The sequence below is a fragment of the Phascolarctos cinereus genome, unplaced genomic scaffold (assembly GCF_003287225.1).
Source record: "Phascolarctos cinereus isolate Bilbo 61053 unplaced genomic scaffold, phaCin_HiC Scaffold_4;HRSCAF=312, whole genome shotgun sequence".
In the NCBI taxonomy this organism is placed as follows: domain Eukaryota; kingdom Metazoa; phylum Chordata; class Mammalia; order Diprotodontia; family Phascolarctidae; genus Phascolarctos; species Phascolarctos cinereus.
In genome coordinates this window covers 729,426,471-729,447,210 of record NW_027555847.1, presented here as the reverse complement: position 1 = coordinate 729,447,210, position 20,740 = coordinate 729,426,471, and the positions used below count along the sequence as shown (strand labels likewise).

The window sequence follows — 20,740 nt, the reverse complement described above, 5'->3', positions numbered from 1 at the left end:
CAAGTTCGGGGCCCCTTCTGCCCACCTGCCTCGGCTGAGGTCCATAGAGCGCCACCAGGTACAGGGGGTCTGCCAGGTTGCAGGGACCTGCCTGGGGGCCAGGCCTGATCCTTCAGGAGCTCTGGGGTCAGACAGACAGGAAACATTTGCCCTGGCTCATGCAGCTGGTACGAAGAACTCCCAGGTGAGGGGAGTCCTTCTGCCCATGCAGCTCAGCTCCTCCTGCACTAATGGAGTGCCAGGTCCAGTCCCCCCTCGCTGTCCAGATGTATAGCTGGCTCGAGGCGTCATCCTCACCCTCAGATGTCCTGCTGCACCGGGCACAGCTGGTGCCAGGAGGGCTTGGAGAGGTCAGGACAGCGCGTGGCTCAGTCGGTGTGTGCCAGGAATGGTGTGCTAGGTGGGGACCTTGCTCTGTCCTTGGGGGCGGCCACAAAGGTGTCCTGACATCAGCAGGAAGTCAAGAGCGTCACGCCTTGTGATGGTAACATATCATCTGTGTAATAGGAGGCTCGAGGGGCCTGGTATGCTCTGGTCCAGGGGTCACAAAGAGATGGACAGGACTGAGCGACTGAACGGCATGCACACGTGTGTGCGTGCACATGCACAGGAAGGCAGAGCAGCGAGTGAGCAGGGGCTGCAGCTCCTCAGAGGAAGAGAGGGAGTCTGGGGAGCAGCAGTGAGGAGAGAGAGCGTGGAGGACGGGAGGAGGCGGCAGCCTCTGAGGGCCGAGCAGACAAGTTGCTGTTTGATCCTGGAGGAGAGAGGGCCCTAGGGGCTGACCCGGTCAGATGGGCCTGGGTGGGCTGAGGCCTTTGTGGTAATGACCTAGGGGCATGGGGGAGGTCCAGGGCATCCCTCTGCAAGAACAAGCATTTATTAAGCTCCTACTGCATGCCAGGCACTGTTCAGCTCTTTATGACTATGATCTTGTTTGAACCTCGCTACAACCTTGGGAGGTTGGTGCGATTATCATCCTCATTTTACAGATGAGGAAACTGAGGCAGACAGAGACTTATGTGCCTTGCCTTGCCCGGGGTCACCTGGTAAGGAGGTTTCTTAGGCTAGATTTGAGCTCAGGGCTCCCTGACTCCCGGCCAGGGGCACCCCTGCTGCGGGCTGCCTTGGACCCTCCCCTGGATGAGGGTTGTGCAGGGGGACAGCCCGTCCTTGAGGGTTTGTACATCAGGGCTTCACTGGAGCCGTTGACAGCCTGGGAGCCCCAGTTTACTGAGGCAGGCAGATGGTCACCCGGCTCGGGAGCCAGGAAGCCACAGTTTGCACCTGGGTCTTCCTCCCTCCCCTGGTGTTTCACCAGTGTAATAGCTGGATGTGTTTTCCCTTCCCAGATGTGAGGTTTGTGTTAGCTTTCTTGGGCCCTGGTTTGTTTTGAAATGTCTTTGTCATTTTGCCAGAACTGTGAGAGACTGGCCTTAGCCTGCGCCCTGTTTGTTTTTCTTCGGTGTTTGGAATGTGGTGTTTGAACCAATTGAAGAGTCATTTGGCCCATGGGCGGGTGGCATCTCAGTTACTTACCCATCACGGGTTTGCCAGCGTCTTTTTTTTACCCTGTTATTCCTGATGGGGATGGGTACAAGACCATTTACAGCAAAAAACAAGCCACGCCCGAACTTGGGAGCCCCTGGTGGTGCTTAGAGACAGCTCAGTGGCCCAAGGGAGAGAAGGCAGGGCTCCTCAGCCTCTGCGTGCCGCAGTTTTCCTCCGCTGTAAAATGGGAGCCATAATAGTACCTGTCTCTCAGGGTCATTGTGAGCTGTTTGTAAAGCTCTTTGCCAACCTTCAGACGCTAGAGAAAAGCACACTCTTTCTTACTCTGATATTGTTCTAACTGCTGCTAGCTGAAGAGGATTCCAAGTTCCTCTGCCCACCCCGAACCTGGGTCCTCGCTCAGACCTGGACTGGCCATGCAGTGATGGGGGAGTGACTGAGGTGCTCTGAGGGGGTGTTTCTTTGGCTTGGACAGACTCCAGAGACCCTTGTCTTTGCCTGGCCTCTGGCCCAGCTTGGACTGAGCTGGGATGTGCCCTCTGACCCTAGGCCACTCCCACCATCTTCCTCTGTGGCCGCTGCTACTGACTTGTGGCCTTTATCCACCTCGGTCCTCCCCAAGTCCTCCCCAGGGACTCTTCCCAGCCCTTATTGCGTCATCCCCAGATCACCTCGAGTATGAACCCCGCTGGTCTCCTCTTCCTTGTTCCTGACTGAGGAACATTTCTTCTTCTTTTCCTCAGCCCTGCCCGCTTCCTCCCTCTCTGCAGAAGGGTGTCAGCCCAAAATCAGGGTTAGGTTTTTGCTGCCCCAACTCTTCCCCTGGATCTCCCTCATCCAAAGGAAGCCAGACCCCAGTGGGACCTTTGCATGGTGTGGATGGGACAGCAAGAGAATTGGCAGGTGGGAAGGGACATTGGAGAGGTCCTGGAAAATGGGAGCGGGACCAGACATTCTCCTGATTTCCAAAAAAGGGAAGAGAATGGAGTCTGCAAACCCCAGACCCATATACTTGCCTTTGATTCTTGGGACAGTTCTAGAGTCTCGAGGCCACAGGTTCCCCACTCCTGCTCTAGAACGTCTCATTGAAGAGATGGTTAATGAGCCTCTAGAACGAGCAGTACAGGAGCATGACCACGAGCCAGCGCAAGCACGGGTCATGCCAGACTGATCCCGTGCCCTTTTCTGACAGAGTGATGTGGAGCAGCTTATGAGTGGCATGCTGTGGGCATGGTTTTCCTAGATTTTAACAAAGCTTCCACTCAAGTATCTTCTAGTCTTGTGGAAACAGTAGGCATGAGCCTGCTCAGGGCCTTGAAGAGAAGCAGAGATGGGACACTCACCCAGGGGTTAGATGACAGAAAACCGAGGGGGTGAGAATTATAAAGGGTCTTCAGAGGCTAGAGCCCAGCACTGAACCTGCTGAGATGAAACTCAGGGGAAGGAATGGAGAGCCTGGCACTGGGCACAGAAATCAGCAGTACCAGTACAAGATGATGGAGGCAGGGCTATATAGCAGGTATTCTGAATAAGATCAGAGAGGCTGAGTGGACTGCAAGCTTGATAGGAGACAGCAGTGGGAGTGAGTTTGTTCCAGTGGTCTCTGCTCTGAGCAGGCTTCATCTGGAAGGTTGGCTTCACTTCCAGATTCAGAGTAGGGCCAGTAACACAGTGACGAGATGGAGAGGGTCTGGAGGATGGTCAATGAGACTGTCAATCCCCAAGCATTTATTAAAATGCCTCCTGGGTGCCGACTGCCCTCCAAGAGCTCCTTCTACTCAGTGAGACAGTAGCTAGTTCATGAGATGGATTCTGAAGGAGGGGAGTCCAGAGGCAGCTGGGGCTGGCTGGAGAGATGCGGGGCTCCTGCCTCCCAGCCCCCATTGTCCTCACGCAGCACCCCACGAGGGGCTTGGGATTTCATCCATGCTTCCTTCACTGTCACTGAGGCTCTGAGAGCCACCATCGGAAAGGTCTGAGAGGTAGGGGCTATTATTATCACCATTTTGCAGGTAAGGAAACTAAGGCAGACTTGCCCAGTTAGTCACCCATCCATTCAGTGTTGGAGGCTGAATTTGAACTCTGGTCTTGCCGTCTCCAGGCCTGGCACTCTGTGCCCTGGAGCGCCCCTACCTGCTGCTGGGAGTTGCCCAGAGACACATACAGGATTCAGGTCAGTGAATGGAGGGTCAGCCTCACGAGGCCTGGAGGGTTCTGAAGAGGTCCGGGCGCATCCTGGAGCCCCTCCTGGGGAGTGGAAGGGCCCTGCCCTCGAGGAGCTCACACTCCTTGTCTGAGTAGGTACCAAGGATGCACAGAATAGAGACTCGGGGGTTTGGGAAGCATTGATTAAGTGCCGACTGTGTGCCAGGTACCCCCTGAGGGAGCTTGCATTCTGATGGGGAAGATTTCCAGGCGGAGGGCAGTGAGGACTGTGCCGGAAGGGTCTGTACAGCACAGCGCCCAGGCCTGAGGCACTGCTGCTCCCGGGGAAGGGTCCAACAACTCCTGACGACTCCCCACCGGGAGGAGCCACTCTGCACACACTTCGTAACTGCCTGCTGGGTGTCTCCGCTTCCTTTCCTCTGCTACCCCTCATCATTCTGGCTGCCAACTTCAGCCACAGTTACAGACCTGCAGCCAGGAGCCCTGAGTGTGAGTCTGCCACAGACACTACCTAGCTGGGGACTTGCCCACTGCCCGCCTCCATTTCCTCAGCTGTCGGGGGGGTTGTAACAGCACCTCCCTCACAGAACTGTTGTGACAATCAAATGAAACAAGACTTGTAAAGCACTTAGCGCATGCCTGGCACACAGTAGGCATCGGTTGTTTTACTCTTGTTCAGTGATGTCTGACTCTCTGTGGCCCCGTTTGGGGTTTTCTTGGCAGACACTGGAGTGCTTTACCACTTCCTTTTCCAGCTCATTTTACAGATGAGGAAACGGAGGTAAATGGAGTGAAGTGACTTGCCCAGGTTCCCACACCTAGTAAGAGTCTGAAGCCAGATTTGACCTCTGCAGAGGAGTCTTCCCAATTCCTGGCTGCCAATAAATGCTCATTCCTTTCCTTCCTAGCGGTCTCTTGGTGGCCAGGTCCAATGGCCTTTGCTTGTCCTCCTGGGCTTTGGATGCTTGCTGTCCGTCACCCACTCCTCCTGGACACTGTGCCTTCTGGGACGTTTTCATAGTGGACAGAGGCAGGGAGCGTGTTTTGGAAGGGTCTTATGGACTTGGCAGTCCCCCCGAGGGATTCACGTGGCTGGGGGCCTGGAAGTCCTCCGGTGAATAGCTGTCCTGGTGATCACAAAGGGAGTTTTGAGCTTCACTGGCTCGGTGCTCTGGCGACATGCTGCCACGGTGCATGGAGGGCATGCTGCGGTGCGGCCGCAGGGCAGTTTGGGGGCATCGTGTCTCTGACCTGCGAGTTAGAAGGATGGATGTGGACGGAGAGGGTTTGGAGATGGACACAGAGGAGCCTTCAGTGAGCTGGGCTCAGCTGCGTTGGGGCTTGGGGCAGAACCCCATCTTTCCCCTCCTCCACTTTCCATGCTCCTTTCTCAGGGCCTTCCTCAGTGCTGGCCAAGCAGCTGGCCATCCCCCTCTTCCCTTCCTGCCCACCCCAGGCCTCTGGGAGGGGCCCTCGGCACAGCGGGGCAGGGAGCTGGAGCAGCCTCACCCCACCCAAGTGCCCAAGTGCTGCCTGGCATTTCCCGAATCCCTGTTGGGTACAGAGGCCGTGGTAGGCCTCTGAGGGAGGGGACGCAGCGTGCGCATGTGAGTCAGTTAGCATGCATTCATTAAGCACTTAGGATGTGGATCCGAATGGACCTGAGAGGTGCGGATGAGGCGGCAGAGCATGCTGGGCCTGTACGAGGGCCAGGAGATGGGAGCAGGGTGGGCGAACGGACTGCCTCAGGGCAGCAGGGAGCCATGGAGCTTCTTGAGCTGGGGAGTAACAGGTTCACTCTGTGCTTTGGGAAGGTCACTGGCTGGCTGAATAATGGCTGCTCGGCAGCCTGTGGTGATCCGGGCTTTTGCGGTACATCTGCTCCCTTACCGTCGGGGCGTGGCCATCTGAGCTGCAGGGCCCTGTGGTCCCAAGGGCCCTCCTTGATCCCATCTGTCTAGGGCCCGCCACACCCCAGGAGCAGCTCCCTGTCTGGGACTAGCACCCGCCTGCTACCTGGGAGCCCACACCTCTGCCAGAAGCATGGGCAGTGTCCTGTGCCAGTGGGGGAGGGGAGGCGTCCCTACCCCGGTGCCCGCTGTCATCCGGTGGCGCTTCCTTCTCTGCATCCGTCTAGACGAGACTTCCCAGGCTTCTCGCAATGGGAATGACCCCGAGTGTGCAAAGGGGTACAAAGAACCAAGCCTGGAGGGGGAAACGAGGGACCTCCTGCAGCCACCGCCCTCTCAGCTTGTCGGCCTTTCTTTTGAATCCCATGGAGCTTGGGGTCTGCCGTGACCCCCAGATCCTTTTCATAGGAACAGCCACCTAGTTGTGTGTCCCACATCCTCTGCTTAGGAAGGGAACAGCTGTGGATGGAGATGCCCATCTGGAAGCCGGCAGCAGACACGAGTCCCTAAGGGGCTGGGCAGAACGCCAGGGAGGTGCTGGGCTGAGTGCTAGGGGTACAGAGAGAGGCAGAAGGGTTCGCATTGTGATGGTGGAGACAGTGTGGAAACACCCATGTCCGGGCGAGCTATGGGTGGGAAGGTCCGCCATGAATGGGGAGTGGCCAAGGCTTCTTGGAGCTGGGCCCGATGGAAGCCAGGAGGGTGTGAGCAGAGAGGCAGCCAGAGAAGAGGGCCAGAGCCTGGAGATGGCGGGTGGGAGCCCTCGGAGATTACTGAGTCTGGGGAGGAGGAGTGGCCTGCGCTTTAGTAAAATCACTCTGGTGGCTGAATGGAGGATAGGCTGGAGAGGGGAGAGACTGAGGCAGGTTCTACCTCGCACTGCCGTAGTCCAGGTGTGAGGAGATGAGGGCCTGCTCCGGGGCAGGGACCGGGGAGAGGAGGCATATTGGGAAGATGCCACTGAGGTGAAATCGACAGGCCTTGGCACCATATTGGATGGGGGTGGGGCTGGTTAGAGGAATAGTGAGAAACAGGATGACTCCTAGGTTGGGAGCCAGAGGGCCTGGGAGGATGGAAAGTGGGGAGGGGGGAAAGGTCAAGTTCTGTTCTGGACATGTTGAGTTTAAGAGGTCTGCTGGCCATGCAGTTTGACACCTCTGAAAGACACTTGGAGATGAGAGATTCATGGCCAGCAGAGAGGTCGGGACCAGACAGGCAAATTTGAGAATCACCAGCATGGGGAGAGTCACTGAGTCCATGGGAACTGATGAGCTGATCCAGAGCAGTGGGACAGGGGGAGAAGGGCAGAGGGCCCAGGGCAGAGCCCTGGGGGATACCTGTGATTCCAGGCATGGCCTGGAGGAGGGTCCCTCGAGGAAGAGAGGCCAGATGTCCTGAAAAACCGAGAGAGAAGAGCATGACCAGAAGGAGAGAGTGATCAGCAGTGACCGAGGCTGCGGAGAGGCCGAGGAGAAGAGACCGTCGGTCTGGCCGCTCCTGGTGACTTTGGAGATGATGAGGCTGGAAGGCAGACCACAGGAAGTTGTTTAGAAGGGAGAGGGAAGGATGTGCTGGAGACCCCAGTTACAGATGGCATTCTTCAGGAGGTCAGCCAGGCAGGAAGAGATGGATGGTTTTGAGGATGGGGGAGGCAGGAGGGAAGGAGCCAGTCAGCAGAGAGCTGAAAATAGTACAGTGAGAGGGGTTGCGGGCAGGGGCGCTCTCTTATAGGAGAGGGGTGGAAGGCGCCATCATGAGAGATGGGAGAGGAGGGGGAGCTCATTGGCGGGGCGTGCAAGGGTCGCTTTGTGGATATCTGATAATTACAGAGGTTTCCACTTAGAGGCAAAGGCCCGATGTGGGAGGGGGTCCTCTCACAGAGCTGTGGCGGTCAGCAGCTTTCGGGGACCATCTGAATGCCAGCTCTTTCAGGTCAGCCCAGCCCTCTGGCTCAATCTCTTGGATCCAGACTGGCGGGTTAGTGAGGTCGCCTCGCTCAGTGTCATCTGCAGATTTGATGAGCGGGTCCTTTGCACCATCATCCAGGTCACTGAGGACGATGTTCCGTGGCCTTGGGCCAGCATTGCTCCTTGGGATGCTCCATGGAGACCTCCTGCTCGGGCTCTGGCTGCCCTTTGAGTCCGGCCACAGGAGGCGCTCTGTCAATGCTCACTTAGCTGCTCAAAGAGGAAGTGAGGTGGGTTTGGTAGGCGCTGTCCTTGACAACTCCAGACAGGCTCCTCGCGGTCATCTCTTCTTTCCCAGAGGCTCAGCAGCCATTTCTTTCATGGTCCCAGCAATGGGGAAGGACAGAAGGACTGCAGAGACAACACTTTGTCTGGTTAGGGTCAGTCGGTGATCGGGTGTGTCGGCCAGCCTCGCTAAGGGGTCTCGGTTTGTAGGAAGGGTCTCTTTTGTAAGCATTGGGAGGTGATAGTCCAGCTGCCTTCTGCCAACCTCCACCGGATTGGGAAAAGGCATCCAGAATGCAGGACGATAGGCTGGAGGCACCAGGCATCCCCCTCTGAGTGTGAGCCAGGCAGTTATCTCACCTGGCTTCCTTTTCCCATAAAAGTAGCGTAAGGATGTTATCAAATACTTTGCCCACATCTAGGTCAGATCTGTGTACACCCTTCTCCCAACTGTCAGGAGCTGCAGATCTCCCAGGCGAGCCATATTTCTGTGATCCCCAAGACATGGACAGTGTGACAAAGAGAATGAGGATCAAGGGTGATCCAGTGTCTTACTGGTAAATGACTGCTGCAGAAGGGGTGGAGAGGATGGGGATCAGAATGTGGGGAAAAGGGGGGCATCCTCAGTCGGGTTCTTGGCCTTGGCATCTGTGCCTCCATTAACTTGAGGAGCTGCCCTTTCATCATGTCCTCTCCTCCTCCATCCCACTGTCTCCTTCTCCATCCCATTCCTCATCCCATCCCATCCTATCCCATCCCATTCCTTCTCATCTCTTCTTGTTTATTGGCTACTTCCCTACTGACTACAAACATGCCCAGGTTGCCCCCCACCTTAAAAACACAACCCTTCTCTCGTCCTCATCTCCCTGTCAGCTGTTTTCCTACGTTTCTTTTCCCTGTCACAGCCACAGAGCTGTCAACAACAGTCCCCTCCCAACCCCCTACAGGCTGGCTTTGTTCACTGAGGCAGCTCTCTCCCAGGTTGCCGATGGTCTTTTGGCAGCCAGAGCCGTGGCCTTCCCTTGATTTCTCCTGGACACTCTTGTCTGGGTCTCCTGCTTCTCCTCCTGTATCTCTGACCCATCATCTCACAGAATTGTCACGCCAGAGGGGACCCCAGCAGCCTCTGAGATGGCCTCTCATTCCCCTGGGCCCATGCTGGCCGCTCTCCTGTGGACACCCTCCCGCCCTGCCACGCCCCTCCCAATGGAGCTGCCGACTCCTGTCAGGTCCACTCGGACCCCCAGATCTTTGTCCCTTTCTTGGCCCATGACCTAAGTCTCTCACAAATCCCAGATCCCCCTGCTCTTCTTGGTGACCTCCTCAGCCCCTGGGGATTCCATTCTCATCTCAATGTGGGCATCTCCTAAACTCTCTCTGCCGGGCATCTCTGGGATGTCCCTACATCCTGTAGCTGGCCCACCTACGAGCTGGAAGCAACTTTCCTTAGAGGTCGTGCCTTCCTTAAGCACCTCCTGTGTGCCAAGCTTCGAATGGGGAGAAAACAAGGCACGTCCACACATCTTTATGGTGGAACTAGGGCATCTGCATCACTGGGAGGGAGCAGCTCTGGACAGCGGCTCATCTGCTGCTGGTGAGAAATCGCACTGAGAGCCTGGGCCACCCACTCTGTTGTGCCCAGCCCCAGCGACCAGGACACCCCAGGAAAGCAGTGGCCCAGAGTGGGGAAGAGACTTGCCCAGGATCACACAGCTAATAAGGATGGCTGGAACCTGCTGGTCTGCCTGCCTCTTAAGTCCCCTGCACATCGAATCCGTGTTTCTGTTTAGGCTTTCTATTCCATTTTCTAGCCCTAATTCATTCTCTGGCAGGTGCTTCCCCTGGACAGCCTGGCTGGCACGCTGATAATCCCTGCAGGCAAAGGGAGGGGTGCAGCTCCAGCTAAGGCCAGGTGGCTGGAATTGGGATGCTGAGTTGGCCACAACAGAGCTGTGTTAAGAGGGGTGGGGACTCAATAGAGTGGATCACTGACTGGTGCTTATGGAGTTGAATTGGATTGAATGAGATTCTGTTCTGGCTCTCAAGCCAGCCTGAAGACAGGGCTAGTCTCCCCACACCATGGGGAGCCCTTGCAGGTCACCCCTCCTTGGTGGGGCCCTGCCAAGCCTGTCCTCACTGGGTCCCTGATCTGGGTAGTGGGGGTAGGAAACCAGAATTCTCTGATGTGTAGCCCCTCCCTTGGGGGAGGGGGGGAAGAGAGAGAGACAGAGGGAGGAAGAGAAAGAGATGAAGAGAGTGAGAGAGGAGAGACAGGAGAGAGGGAGGGAGGCAGACAGAGGAGAGAAGGAGAGACAGAAAAAGAGGAGAGAGAGGGAGAGGAGAGACGAGGAAAGAGGGAGAGACAGAGGGAAGGAGAGAGAGGGAGGGAGAAAGAGATGGAGAGAGGAGAGACAGAGGAGAGATGAGGAGAGAGGGAGAGACAGAAAAAGGAGACAGAGAGATGCAGAGAGAGTGAGAGGAGAGACAAAGAGAGATGGAGAGAGAGAGTGAGTGTGTTTGGGGAAAGGGAGGGGAGGACCCAGCCGGCTGGGGCGGGGGCTGCTCCTTTGCTTCCCTCCTCCATGCTGCCCTTCCCCCTTCTCGCCTTCCTCCTCCACTGCTGGGGCAGCCCGTGGGCGGGTAGATGTCTCCCCCCTCCTGATTGGCCGGCGCTGGCCCCTGGGCGGCCTGAAAGAAAAGAAGCCGGAGGGAGAGGAGAGAGAAGGAGGAAGCGGGCTCTCTTGTGGCTCAGGACTCCTGGGTGCAGGCTCCCGGCCAGGGGTGGGAGGGGAGGGGGAGCCCCAGTGCCCCCCCTCCGTGGGCAGGGTGGGAGAGGGCAATGGAAGAGGGGCTTCCCCCGGCCCTGCCCTTAGTGCTGCCCAGGCTGCCCCTGGGGCCGTCCTCTCCCAGCCCCGGCCGCTGACTCCCCGGGAATCTCAGGAGCTTGGTGGGTAAGCCGTGGTCCCCAAGCGTTGGGGCCCTGGGACAGGGGAAGTAGCTGCCTCCCGTGATGGTGAGTTCTTGGCTAGCCTGTGGGGCAGGGCCTGGGCTCCCCCTGGCACCTGGACAGCCGTGATGAACTTGGGAGAAGGCTCTGCTGCTCCTTGGCCTTGGCCCCAAGGGTAGGTGTGGCAGGTGGGTGGAGCTGGCATGGGGAGAAGGAGCCCTCGGAAAGGGACAGCCTGGCTGCTGGCATGCAGTTTGGGGCCCAGGGACTGGCCTTGTGGGAGGCCCCAGGGCTATCCTGGCTTCCTGGGCCTCAGCCTACTCAACTGGGGTTTGTGGACTGCCTCAAGCCCTTTTTTCATGGGCCAAGAATTCAGTGAATTCTTGTCCTGATCAGTCCAGACTGAAGGGAGAGTGCTGGGCCCAGAGAGGCCAAGATGGGCCTTGTGGCTGGAGAGAGGTACCTGTCCTGTCCTGGGGGGATGGACCCACAGGGGGCTGTTGCTGCCTGGCCTGTCCTGGGCGTTCTGACCCTGGAGGCACTGACAAGTGTTTCCTGCTACTTTCCTGGGGCTTCCCCCTATGCCCATGCCTTCCCTCTGGTGATTACTGCAGTTATAGCCTGGGAGCTCCTCCAGGGCAGCGGCCCTTTTTTGTCTTTCTTTGTATCTCCAGTGCCTGGCACATAGAAGGTGACTCTCATGGTTTACTGTTGGGGCAGCTAGGTGGTTCAGTAGATAGAGCTTTGAGTTCAAATCCAGCCTCAGGCACTGAAATTGCTTAACCTCTGTTGGCCTCAGTTTCCTTAAGTGTAAAATAGAGATCAGAACAGTACCTCCCTCCCAGGGTTGTTGTGAGGATCAAATGAGATCCTGTGTGTAAAGTGCTTAGCCCAGTGCCTGGCACATAGTAGGTCCTCTAGGAACATTCATTCCCTTCTTTCCCTTCCTGTCCTGAGCTTGGGTCACTGGTCCATGCACTTCCCTGGAAAGTGCCCAGCAGTGTTCCCAGGAGGGTGGGCTTCTCCTGAAGCTGCAGTCTCCCCGGCACACAGGCAGGAGACGCCTGGGATAGCAGGCAGTAGGCCCACAGCGTTCAGCCCCCGGACTTTCAGGATGCCCTGGTCAGGGAGCTGCTCAGGCCTGGGAGCCACCTGGCCAGGTGCACGTGTCCCTTTCTCCTTTATTGGGGCAGGGAAGATGGTTTGATGGAAGCCCAGGATGAAGAGTGGGGTTTGAATAGAGGGCAGTTCTGTGCTCCAGGAAGTGTACAAAAATAACAGTAGTAATGAGGAGAGCTAGTATTTACATAGGTAACTCTCTGCAGATTGTAAAGTGCTTTACAGATAGAACCTTGTTTGATTTTCACAACAACCCTAAGAGATTGGTGTTGTTATGATCCCCATTGTACAGATGAAGAAACTGAGGCAGGCGAGGGAAGTGACTTGCCCAGGGTCGCACAGTGAGGGACTCTGATGCTGGATTTGAGCTCAGGTCTTCCTAACTCCAGGCCAGGTGCTCTATCCACTGGGCCACCTGGCTGCCTCTGTATGGTACATGGACTGTGAAGTCCTGCCCTGGGGTTTAAGGACAAGATGGGAGATGTGTGACACTGATTGAGGTGTGTAGGGGCAGGTCAGAATCCACCTGGGAGCCTCTTAGTGGACACGCCTCTATGTGAGAAATGGGAAGGAGCAGGGACAGCTGGGGTGGGGGTGGGGCACTTACTCCCTGTTTCCAGCCTTTGAAGGGTCTTGGGAATGTGCCCTCTCCTTCCTCAGCTCTGCCTTCCCAGCCCTCTGAGTGCTGGTGCCTCCCCTCATCAGTATTCTCCAGTTTGTCCCATTCTAGCTCTGCCCTCCTGCCCCCCCCCCCAGACTGCAAGTGCCTCTTTTCTTTGGATCCCCAGTGTGTGACAGTGCCTGGCACATAGTAAGTGCTTAATGAATGTTGATTGAATGATTGACCACTGGATGGGAGTTGGAGAAATGAGAGGCAGGAACTCAGAACAATTCCAAAGCTCTCTCTGGAGATCCTGAGGAATTGGCTGGCCTAGAGGCTAGGGAATGGGGTGGGGGGGCGAGACTGGCAGACACCTGCGTGGGCAGAGACAGAGCTGGCAGAGAGAGTGAAGGGGAATTAGAGGAAATGATGCAGGAGAAGGAGATGGGCCGCAGAGAGCATTGGAGAGGGAGAATGGAGGCAGTGGGGCCAAGCAGGAGGAAGCATGGAGGCTCATTGTCCAGGCCTGGTGGTCCAGGGAAGTTGCGGAGGGCTCTGGCCCCTCTCGTCTCCTTCTCTGGCTGTCTCCCGTGGCTACTGCTCCCCGAGAACAGGAGGGCCACCCAGTGGGTCTCTCAGGAGTCCTCCTCTGGCTACAGAAGGGGTCACCTCCACTGTGTGGCTGGTCAGGGGTGAGGCCCACCCCTTGCCAAAGCTCCTGATTCTGCCCTGTGAGTTCCTTGAGCTGTTTGACAGGGGCTCTCCAGATCTTTTCTTCTCCAGTTCCCTGACGGTTCTCCTGCCCTGGCCCAGCCTTCCTGACTCAGGCACAATCTCAGCTTGTCCAAGGGCCAACCCCAGCCTGCCCTCCCTTGGCACTTCTTACAAAAGTCCTTTCTCTTTGACACATGTCATCATGGCAAATGCCACAAAATGCATCCCCAGCAAGCTGAGCAAAGCCACCCAAGGTTGGGGGTGTGTGTGTGTGTGTGTGTGTGTGTGTGCGTGCACACTGTCCTTTGGGCTCTGGTCTCCCTTTCCTCATTTTCTTTCCTGCTCCTGGCCTTCAGGTCTTCCCACCCAAAGCCCTAGGACAGTAGAGATCAGGTGGTTCAGACAAGGAAGCTGGGCCTCAGAGGGGCTAGTTGCATCAGAGAAGGGCATTTTGTCTGGTCCCCTCGCTGCCTCCTTCTCACTCCATGGGTGTCTGCAGGAAGGGCCTCTCCCACACCTCTCCCTGCTCAAGCACCTTCAAGCAGCAGGTGCTGCCTCCAGGAAGCCTCCCCTGGTCTTCTCCACCTGCCCCCACAATTAGCAGAACTTGAAGAGAAGGAGACTCATCCGGCAGGTGCCCATGAGAGCTCGGGCATACCCTTTGCTCCTGCTGGGACCCAACATGCATCCAGTCTTTCTGGACTGGACCTCCCTGAGGGCAGCAGCCATTGTGCTCCTGGGGAAGTCTGGACACATTCTGCAGACAAGGTCTGTGGAGGACAGAATGGAGGGACTGGGGACCCTCCCCATAGAGCCCAGGACCAAGGTGTCAGTCTGCCACCTACCCCACCCTGATGATTGCTCTCGAGCTTGGGGTCACTGAAATCTTTGAATCTTTTTCAATCTGACCATGCCTTTCCCCTGCTCCCCCTCCCCCCCATCTTGTACTTATGAAGATGATCTTCTGAACCCAAATATAGCACTTTGCCTTTATCCTAATTAATCTTTTGGATAATCAGTCAGAAATCATGAAGCCCCTCCTAGGCACTATGCTGACCACACAGAAGTCAGATAGTGTGTACTCATGGGATGGGAGGCTGCAGGAAGCCCTGTATATAAGAATGCACCAAATATTTTTAAAATGACTGCCAGGTAGTTTGGGGAAAGAGGACCCCAGCAGTGGGGGGAGAGGAAAAGCTTCCTGCAGAAGGTTCTGCTTCCCCTGAGCCTTGAAGTAAACCAGGAGGTGAAGGGGAGGAGGGAGCACAGCCGGTGTAAAAGCGTAGTCTGGGGATGGAGGATCTTGTCATGGAATTGAGGATGTGGGGGGAGTGAGGCACGAGAAGATTGGAGAGGTCAGAGAGGTGAGGCTATGAAGGGCTTTGAATGGCAAGCAGAGCATTTTCTATTTGATCCTGGAGACAACAGGGAGCCACTGGAGTTTATTGAGCAGGACGCTGACATGATCAGATCTGGGCTTTTAGAAAATCACTTTAATGGCTGATTGGAGAATGGACTGGAGTAGGACGCTGACATGATCAGATCTGGGCTTTTAGAAAATCACTTTAATGGCTGATTGGAGAATGGACTGGAGTACGGAGTGACTTGAGGCAGGCAGACCTTAGAAAATCACTTTAATGGCTGATTGGAGAATGGACTGGAGTACGGAGTGACTTGAGGCAGGCAGACCCCCTAGTGGCTATTGCAATAGACCAGCTGTGAGATGATGAGAGCCTTCACCAGGATGGGGGCAGTGTCAGAGGAAAAGAAGGGGCATATTGGAGATTCTGGAGAAGTGAAATGGACCAGAGATGTACCAGAGGTGAAATGGGCTAGAGATGCTGGAGAGGTGAAGTAGACTAGATGCAGCAGAGGTGAAATGGATCAGAGATGGTGCAGAGGTGAAAAGGACCAGAGATACTGGAGAGGTAAAATGGACCAGAGATGCTGGAGAGGTGAAGTAGACCAGAGATGCTGCAGAGGGGAAATGGGCCAGAGATGCTGGAGAGATGAAATCAATCAGAGATATTGGAGAAGGCAAATGGAACAGAGATACTGGAGAGGGGAAATCGACCAAAGATGCTGGAGAGGTTAAATGGAGCAGCAGTGGTGCAGAGGTGGAATGGACAGGCCTTGGCAACAGCTTGGATGGGGTGGGGTGGTGGATGGTGGGCAGTGAGAGACAGTGAAGAGCCCCATGTGACTCTTAGTTTGGGATCCTGAGGGATGGAAATGCCCTCAACAGTGAGAGGGAAGGTAGGAGAGGCCAACACCATGGCAAGAAGATCTGAGTTCAAATCCTGTCTCAGACACTTAGTTGGCTGGCCTTGGGCGTGTCATCTGATGTCTCTTAAATGAAGATAATAATAGATTGGTTGTTGAAAGGATCAAAAGAACACTTAAACCCTGGGGTGTTGTGGAAAGATTGACTGTTATTCTTAGTGATTATCAGGTGAGGAAGACAGGAACTGGGCAGGTCCCCCAAATGGCAGAGGAGCAGGGACCCAACACTCTGACAGAGAGGTACAAGAGGGCAGTGTCCCACTCCCCTCTCAGGCGGGCAGGCAGCTGGACATCAGATGCAGGAGGAAGGCTCGCTGCCACCCAAGCCTGGGTTCCTATTTCCCATGCAGAGTCTCCTGGCAGCCCCTCTGTGTGAGGGAGATGGGCTGAGGAAGGCCCACTGCTGTGGGTGCAGAAGAGCCCGGCAGAGAGCCCAGGCCTCTTGTCACGGCTGCCTCCCTGGCAGCCCCTCTCACAGTCTGCTCAGGGCTTGAAGTAGCGTGTTTGCTGAGCCACCTGGCCCGCATTCCTGGAACGTCTGTAACTACACTATTGATTCCTACTCTCCCTCAGTCAGCCTAATACCTTGATGCTAAAGGGATGGGAGCCCACAGAGGCCATCTGGTCTGAGTCTGTTGGGAGCAGAAACACTTTGCTGAGTGGGCCCAGCCATCTCCCTTTCTGTCCATCTGCCTGTCCATTTGTCTGTCTGCCTGTTCATCTGTCCATCTCTTTGCCTGTATGTCCATCTGCCTGTGCATTGGTCTACCTATCCATCTGTCCATCTCTCTGTCTTTCTTTTTTTCTGTCTTTATGTCCATCTCTCTGTGTCTGTCTGCCTGTTCATCTATCCATTTTTCTGCCTCTGCCTGTATGTCTGTCTGTCCTCCTGTCTAGGAGATATAGATTCTGAGAAGGTCACCCCCACAAGGTTGGCCAGAGGGGAGTCATCTTTTTCAGCTCCAACAGTTCCCTGCAGCTGTCGAGAATTGGCCATCGCTGTGTTGGTGAAGGGAGCCCCACACTACCAAGGGCAGATTCCTGTTTCTTCTCCCAGCTTGGTGTCATCTGCCCATCCAATGAGCTTGCCAGGAGCCAGCCCAGAGTCCCAGGCCACTCCCCTGGGCTGGCTTGTGGCCTACACTTTGTCAGGCCCCTTCCCTGGCTCCGTCCCAGGCCCTGCACCCATCCTAGGCCCTGGCCCTGGCCCTTAGCTCTCCCCTGGATCGTGGGGGTACGCGGCCTGTGGAGAGGTCTCTGGGCACATGCCAGCCTCAGCCCCCGTCAGCCGGCTCCTCCTCCTGTCCTCACTTCCTGGCCTGGTTAAATGCCCTTTGTGGCTGCCTTGTTTTTTCCTTTGAATTATTTCACCTTCACCTTTGCCCTCCATGCAGATGTGCTGTTCAGCTGACTTCTGTGAATGCTTAAGCTGCTTGCAAGGAGGGAGAAGGGCAGGGGGCGGGCAGAAGTATTTGTTAAACACCTACTGTGTACCAGGCACTGTGCTCAATGCTTTATAGTATGATCTCATTCAGTCCTTACACAACCCTGTGAGGTGGCTGCTATTGTCGTCCGTGTTTTATGTTTGAGGAAACTAAGTGTCTGAGGCTGGATTTGAACTCATCTCCCTGACTCCCAGGCTCCATGGTGGTGGCCTTGTGTCCCTTGGACAGGTCTGTTGTGGGGCTGTGGTCGGCCTGGGCCAGAAAAGGGAGCTGCCTCAAGGGCAACCAGAGACCTTGGGTCAGCAGGGTAGGTCAGGCTCCACTCGGGCTGACCCCCATTTTCTCTTATTTCCCCAGTGGGTATGGCTTCTTCAGCCAGTCTCTCAGTGACCCTGGGCAGGTGCAGCCCTGTCCTTGTGAGGGAATATGCCTTGCCCAAGGTCTCGCAGATGCTCGATTGGAGTATGGGCCCTTGGCTGGAATCTTCCAAGCACAGCAAGTGGTCCAGGGGAGGGAGGGCCCAGCCATTGGACAGAGCTCTATTACCTGGCTTCCCTTCTCCAGGCTTAGTTATGCTGATCTTTTATGGTGTATCCCAGCATGGTATGTGCCCCAGACTTCTCTCCAGTCTAAGGCGGCACCCAGCCTGGTAACCCCTAAGATCTATTGACTTCTCAGTCCTGGCTGTCTCCCCCAGAGCTCCCAGAGGGAAGCTCTTTGCAGCCAGGGACCGCTGCCTCTGTGGAGTACAGATTAGGCACTTCATACTTAGCCCATGAATACCTGGGCGAGAGGCAATGTCAGTCGGCCAAGAGCGTCAGGGTTCGCAGGGGCTCTCTTCTCTGCTGCCAGGGCACACATGACTCAGAGCTGACTCCAGATTCAGGCGTTCCAACCACACTGATGCTGCCCTTGCCCACCCCCAAACCTGAGACCTCACCCTTCTTCTCTCTGTCCATTCAATGTGTCTGCCAGACCCTCCAGACTGGCATAGGTGTGCCGGGAAGGAGGATGGCCACCTCTAAGCCACTGAACTCTCTGGATTCCTACCTCTGGTTGAAAAAGCCCCCTTGTCCTCTCTAGTATCAGATTCTGTGCCCACAGAACCCCCGCCAGTGGCAGCGTCTTGGGAACTTCTGCCCTGTGTGTGTGTGTAAAGCCATTGTTCTGGGCATTCAGTGTTCTGGGGCCTGCGGGAGGCTGACCTGCCCAAGGCCGGAAGGCCTCTGGGGGCCCCAGGAGCAGGGGCCTCTCTGGCGGGTCATTCCTTCTGCCTCGGTTTCTTTGTAGGGAATCTGGCGCATCCCCGTGGATGAGATTGACCGCCCGGGCAGCTTTGCTTCTCACATGAACCGCTCCATTGTCCTGCTGCTACAGGTGCTCTCCCAGCTAAAGGACTATGGTACGCTGCTGAGAGTGTCTTCAATGCTGCAGAGGACCCCCGACCAGGGGAAGTAAGTGGGCGAGGTGGTGAGGCCTGTGGCTGGAGAACCATGTGCTGCCTTTGGGGGCAGTGGGGGGCTTCCGGCCATCTGTGGGGAGAGGCAGCGAGCTGCCTTGGGGGTGGTGGGCTTGGGTCCATCTGGTTACACAGAGTGCTCCCAGGAGCTGGTGACATGTCCCATTTCTAAGTGCGCAAGGAGTGCCATCCCCAGTACGAAATGCAGCAAGAGGCCCGGGAGAGAGGCAGGGGCTGACCTGTGTGATCCCAGGACTGAGGGGGAAGGGCCAGAGCTGTCCACAGCACGAGGTGGCCTCCCTGCTGTCTGTTTCCTAAGAATGGACCTTCCCCTCACTCCCTGGCTCATTGCCTGTGTGTGGAGCCCACGTGGGAGGGAGAGAGGGAGGGAGCCAGCCCATCTGAAGCACTGGCTTTGGGAGCCCCTAGTGTTCATGGCTGTGCTGGGTTTCAGTGGGCACTCTGCCCCGCGTTGGTCAGGGTGTGGAGACTTGAACCCCGGCTAGGCAGCTTGACATGCAATATCGCCATGCCATAGGAAATACTTGCGGGATGCAGACCGCCAGGTCCTGGCACAGCGGGCCTTCGTCCTTACTGTGAAGGTGCTGGAGGAGACGCTGAGTGAGCTGACTGAGGTGAGTGCAGACAGGTGGTACCATTGGCCTCCCGAATCAAGCCTGTTGTGTGTTGGGGCCTGAGCCTGCCCCTTAGCACCCAGCCCAGCCTGTGGGTGCAGGAGCCTGCGATGAGTCCAAGTTTGGGAAGGAGATCTCCAGACCACCCAAGTGCCACAGGAGGGCCAAGTTGGAAGGGTCTTGGCAGAATGACCCCCATGGAGAGGGAGCTTCCTTCTCCTGAGGCTCCTCTTGGTGCTGAGCCCTCCTCGCTCAGCTGCCCGTCTGGTCTGCCGCCTTGGTGCCAGTCCCGTCCTCCTCAGTCTCGCCTCCCCTCTCCAAGCCTTTGTGCGGCTCTGCCCTATCCATGGCATGTCTATCCCGGAGCTCCCTGGGGGCAAGGGCTGAGGTTCTGTCTGTGTCCTAGAGGCTGCTCAGACAAGGCCCACTGAGTCTCTGGGAATGAGCCCCCTTGGGGTACTCAGCTTCAGGCAGGTCCTTGCTCACCAGGAGAGCACCCTGCCGGCTGGGCTGTGACCATCCTCTGCTCTTCCCCAGGGGTTGGAAGGCCACAGGATGACGACAGACGTTTCCAACAAGCCCAGTGCCGAGGACGGTAATGAGGTCCTTCCTAAGAAGCCAGCTCTGTCTGACGGTGGGGGCGGGGGCAAGGGGGCAGTGCCCAGCTATGGCCCCTTGGCCGTGGACGTCGCTGACCCCAGCACTCTGAAGGAATGTCCCCGGGCGAGCTCCACAGAGCCCATGGAGCTGGAGACAGAGAGGACTGATGCGGCCCTCCGGCGCCCCGAGGCAGAGAGGCCTTCGCCTGCCCGCACACCCAAAGACAGAGGGCCCGATGGCCGCCCCACCGAGCTGTCCCTGGAGGACCTGAGCATCAGCTCTCGCCAGCCGCAGCCACTGCCGCAGCCGCTGCCGCTGCTGACCAAGGGCTCGGGCCAGTCAGCTCTTGATGAGGCTGGACAGAGGCCCAGCCGCAAGAGGAAGTTACTGGATAACCCTGAGTCTGGGAAGAGCCTCCTCCTGGACGCTTACCGAGTGTGGCAGCACGGCCAGAAGGTCATGGCCTATGACTTGGGAAAGATTGAGAAGATTATGTCTGAGACCTACATGCTCATCAAGCAGGTAACTGGGGGTCCAGAGTTGGCTTTGGGGTCCCTGTAGGGAGTTGGGACTGAGAACTGGAGGTGCATAGAGGAGGAGGGGGAAATTGGGGCCAGCTTTGGGGCTTATGACACTGGTTAATCAGAAGGCCCCATCAGGTGTTAGGATGGGAGCACTCATGCTGCTCTGTTAGGTCAGAGGTCCCCAGAGGCAGTTGGGACGGGGGGCTAAGGGCACCCCAGGGTGGAGGGAAAGAGCCAGAGTAAACCTGGGGACTCATGACACTGTGGTTGGTCAGAGGCTCCTAGCCAGAGTCAAGGCTGGGGTCCGGGAGTCCCAGGGGATGTGCATGGAGGAGCCAGAGGCCTCTGTCTGGAGTTCAGTCCTGTTGGGCTCCCGGGTTCCTGTCCCTGCTGCCTCATTCCCTGCTCTGTCCTCGGGGGACTCGCTGACTTTGGTCAGAGCTGTGCCCTCAATGGGCCCTCTCTCCTGAGCTGACCTTCCTTCCTCCCTTTGCCCAGGTAGATGAGGGGGCTGCCCTGGAGCAGGCGGTCAAGTTCTGTCAAGTACACCTGGGGACGTCAGCCCAGCGACAGGTAATGAAGACCAGAGCTAGCTGCCTGGCCTGGCTTTGGTGGCCACACCGTCGACCTCACTGG

The 20,740-nt window shown here is 56.7% G+C and overlaps 1 protein-coding gene across 4 annotated transcripts in view; it reads left to right on the top strand.

The window, feature by feature from the left end:
* CABIN1 (calcineurin binding protein 1) overlaps positions 1-20,740 on the top strand; it is a 108,122-nt gene that overhangs the window by 72,770 nt on the left and 14,612 nt on the right. For all 4 annotated transcript variants that reach the window (XR_013485626.1, XM_020977566.2, XM_020977564.2 and 1 more), the window contains exons 30-33: positions 18,177-18,340; positions 18,884-18,980; positions 19,518-20,102; positions 20,603-20,677. Coding sequence is in view for 3 of the 4 variants with exons in the window: in XM_020977566.2 (XP_020833225.1) it covers positions 18,177-18,340; positions 18,884-18,980; positions 19,518-20,102; positions 20,603-20,677 (921 nt within the window). In the remaining variant the exon portion in view is untranslated. The remainder of the gene's footprint in view (positions 1-18,176; positions 18,341-18,883; positions 18,981-19,517; positions 20,103-20,602; positions 20,678-20,740) is intronic.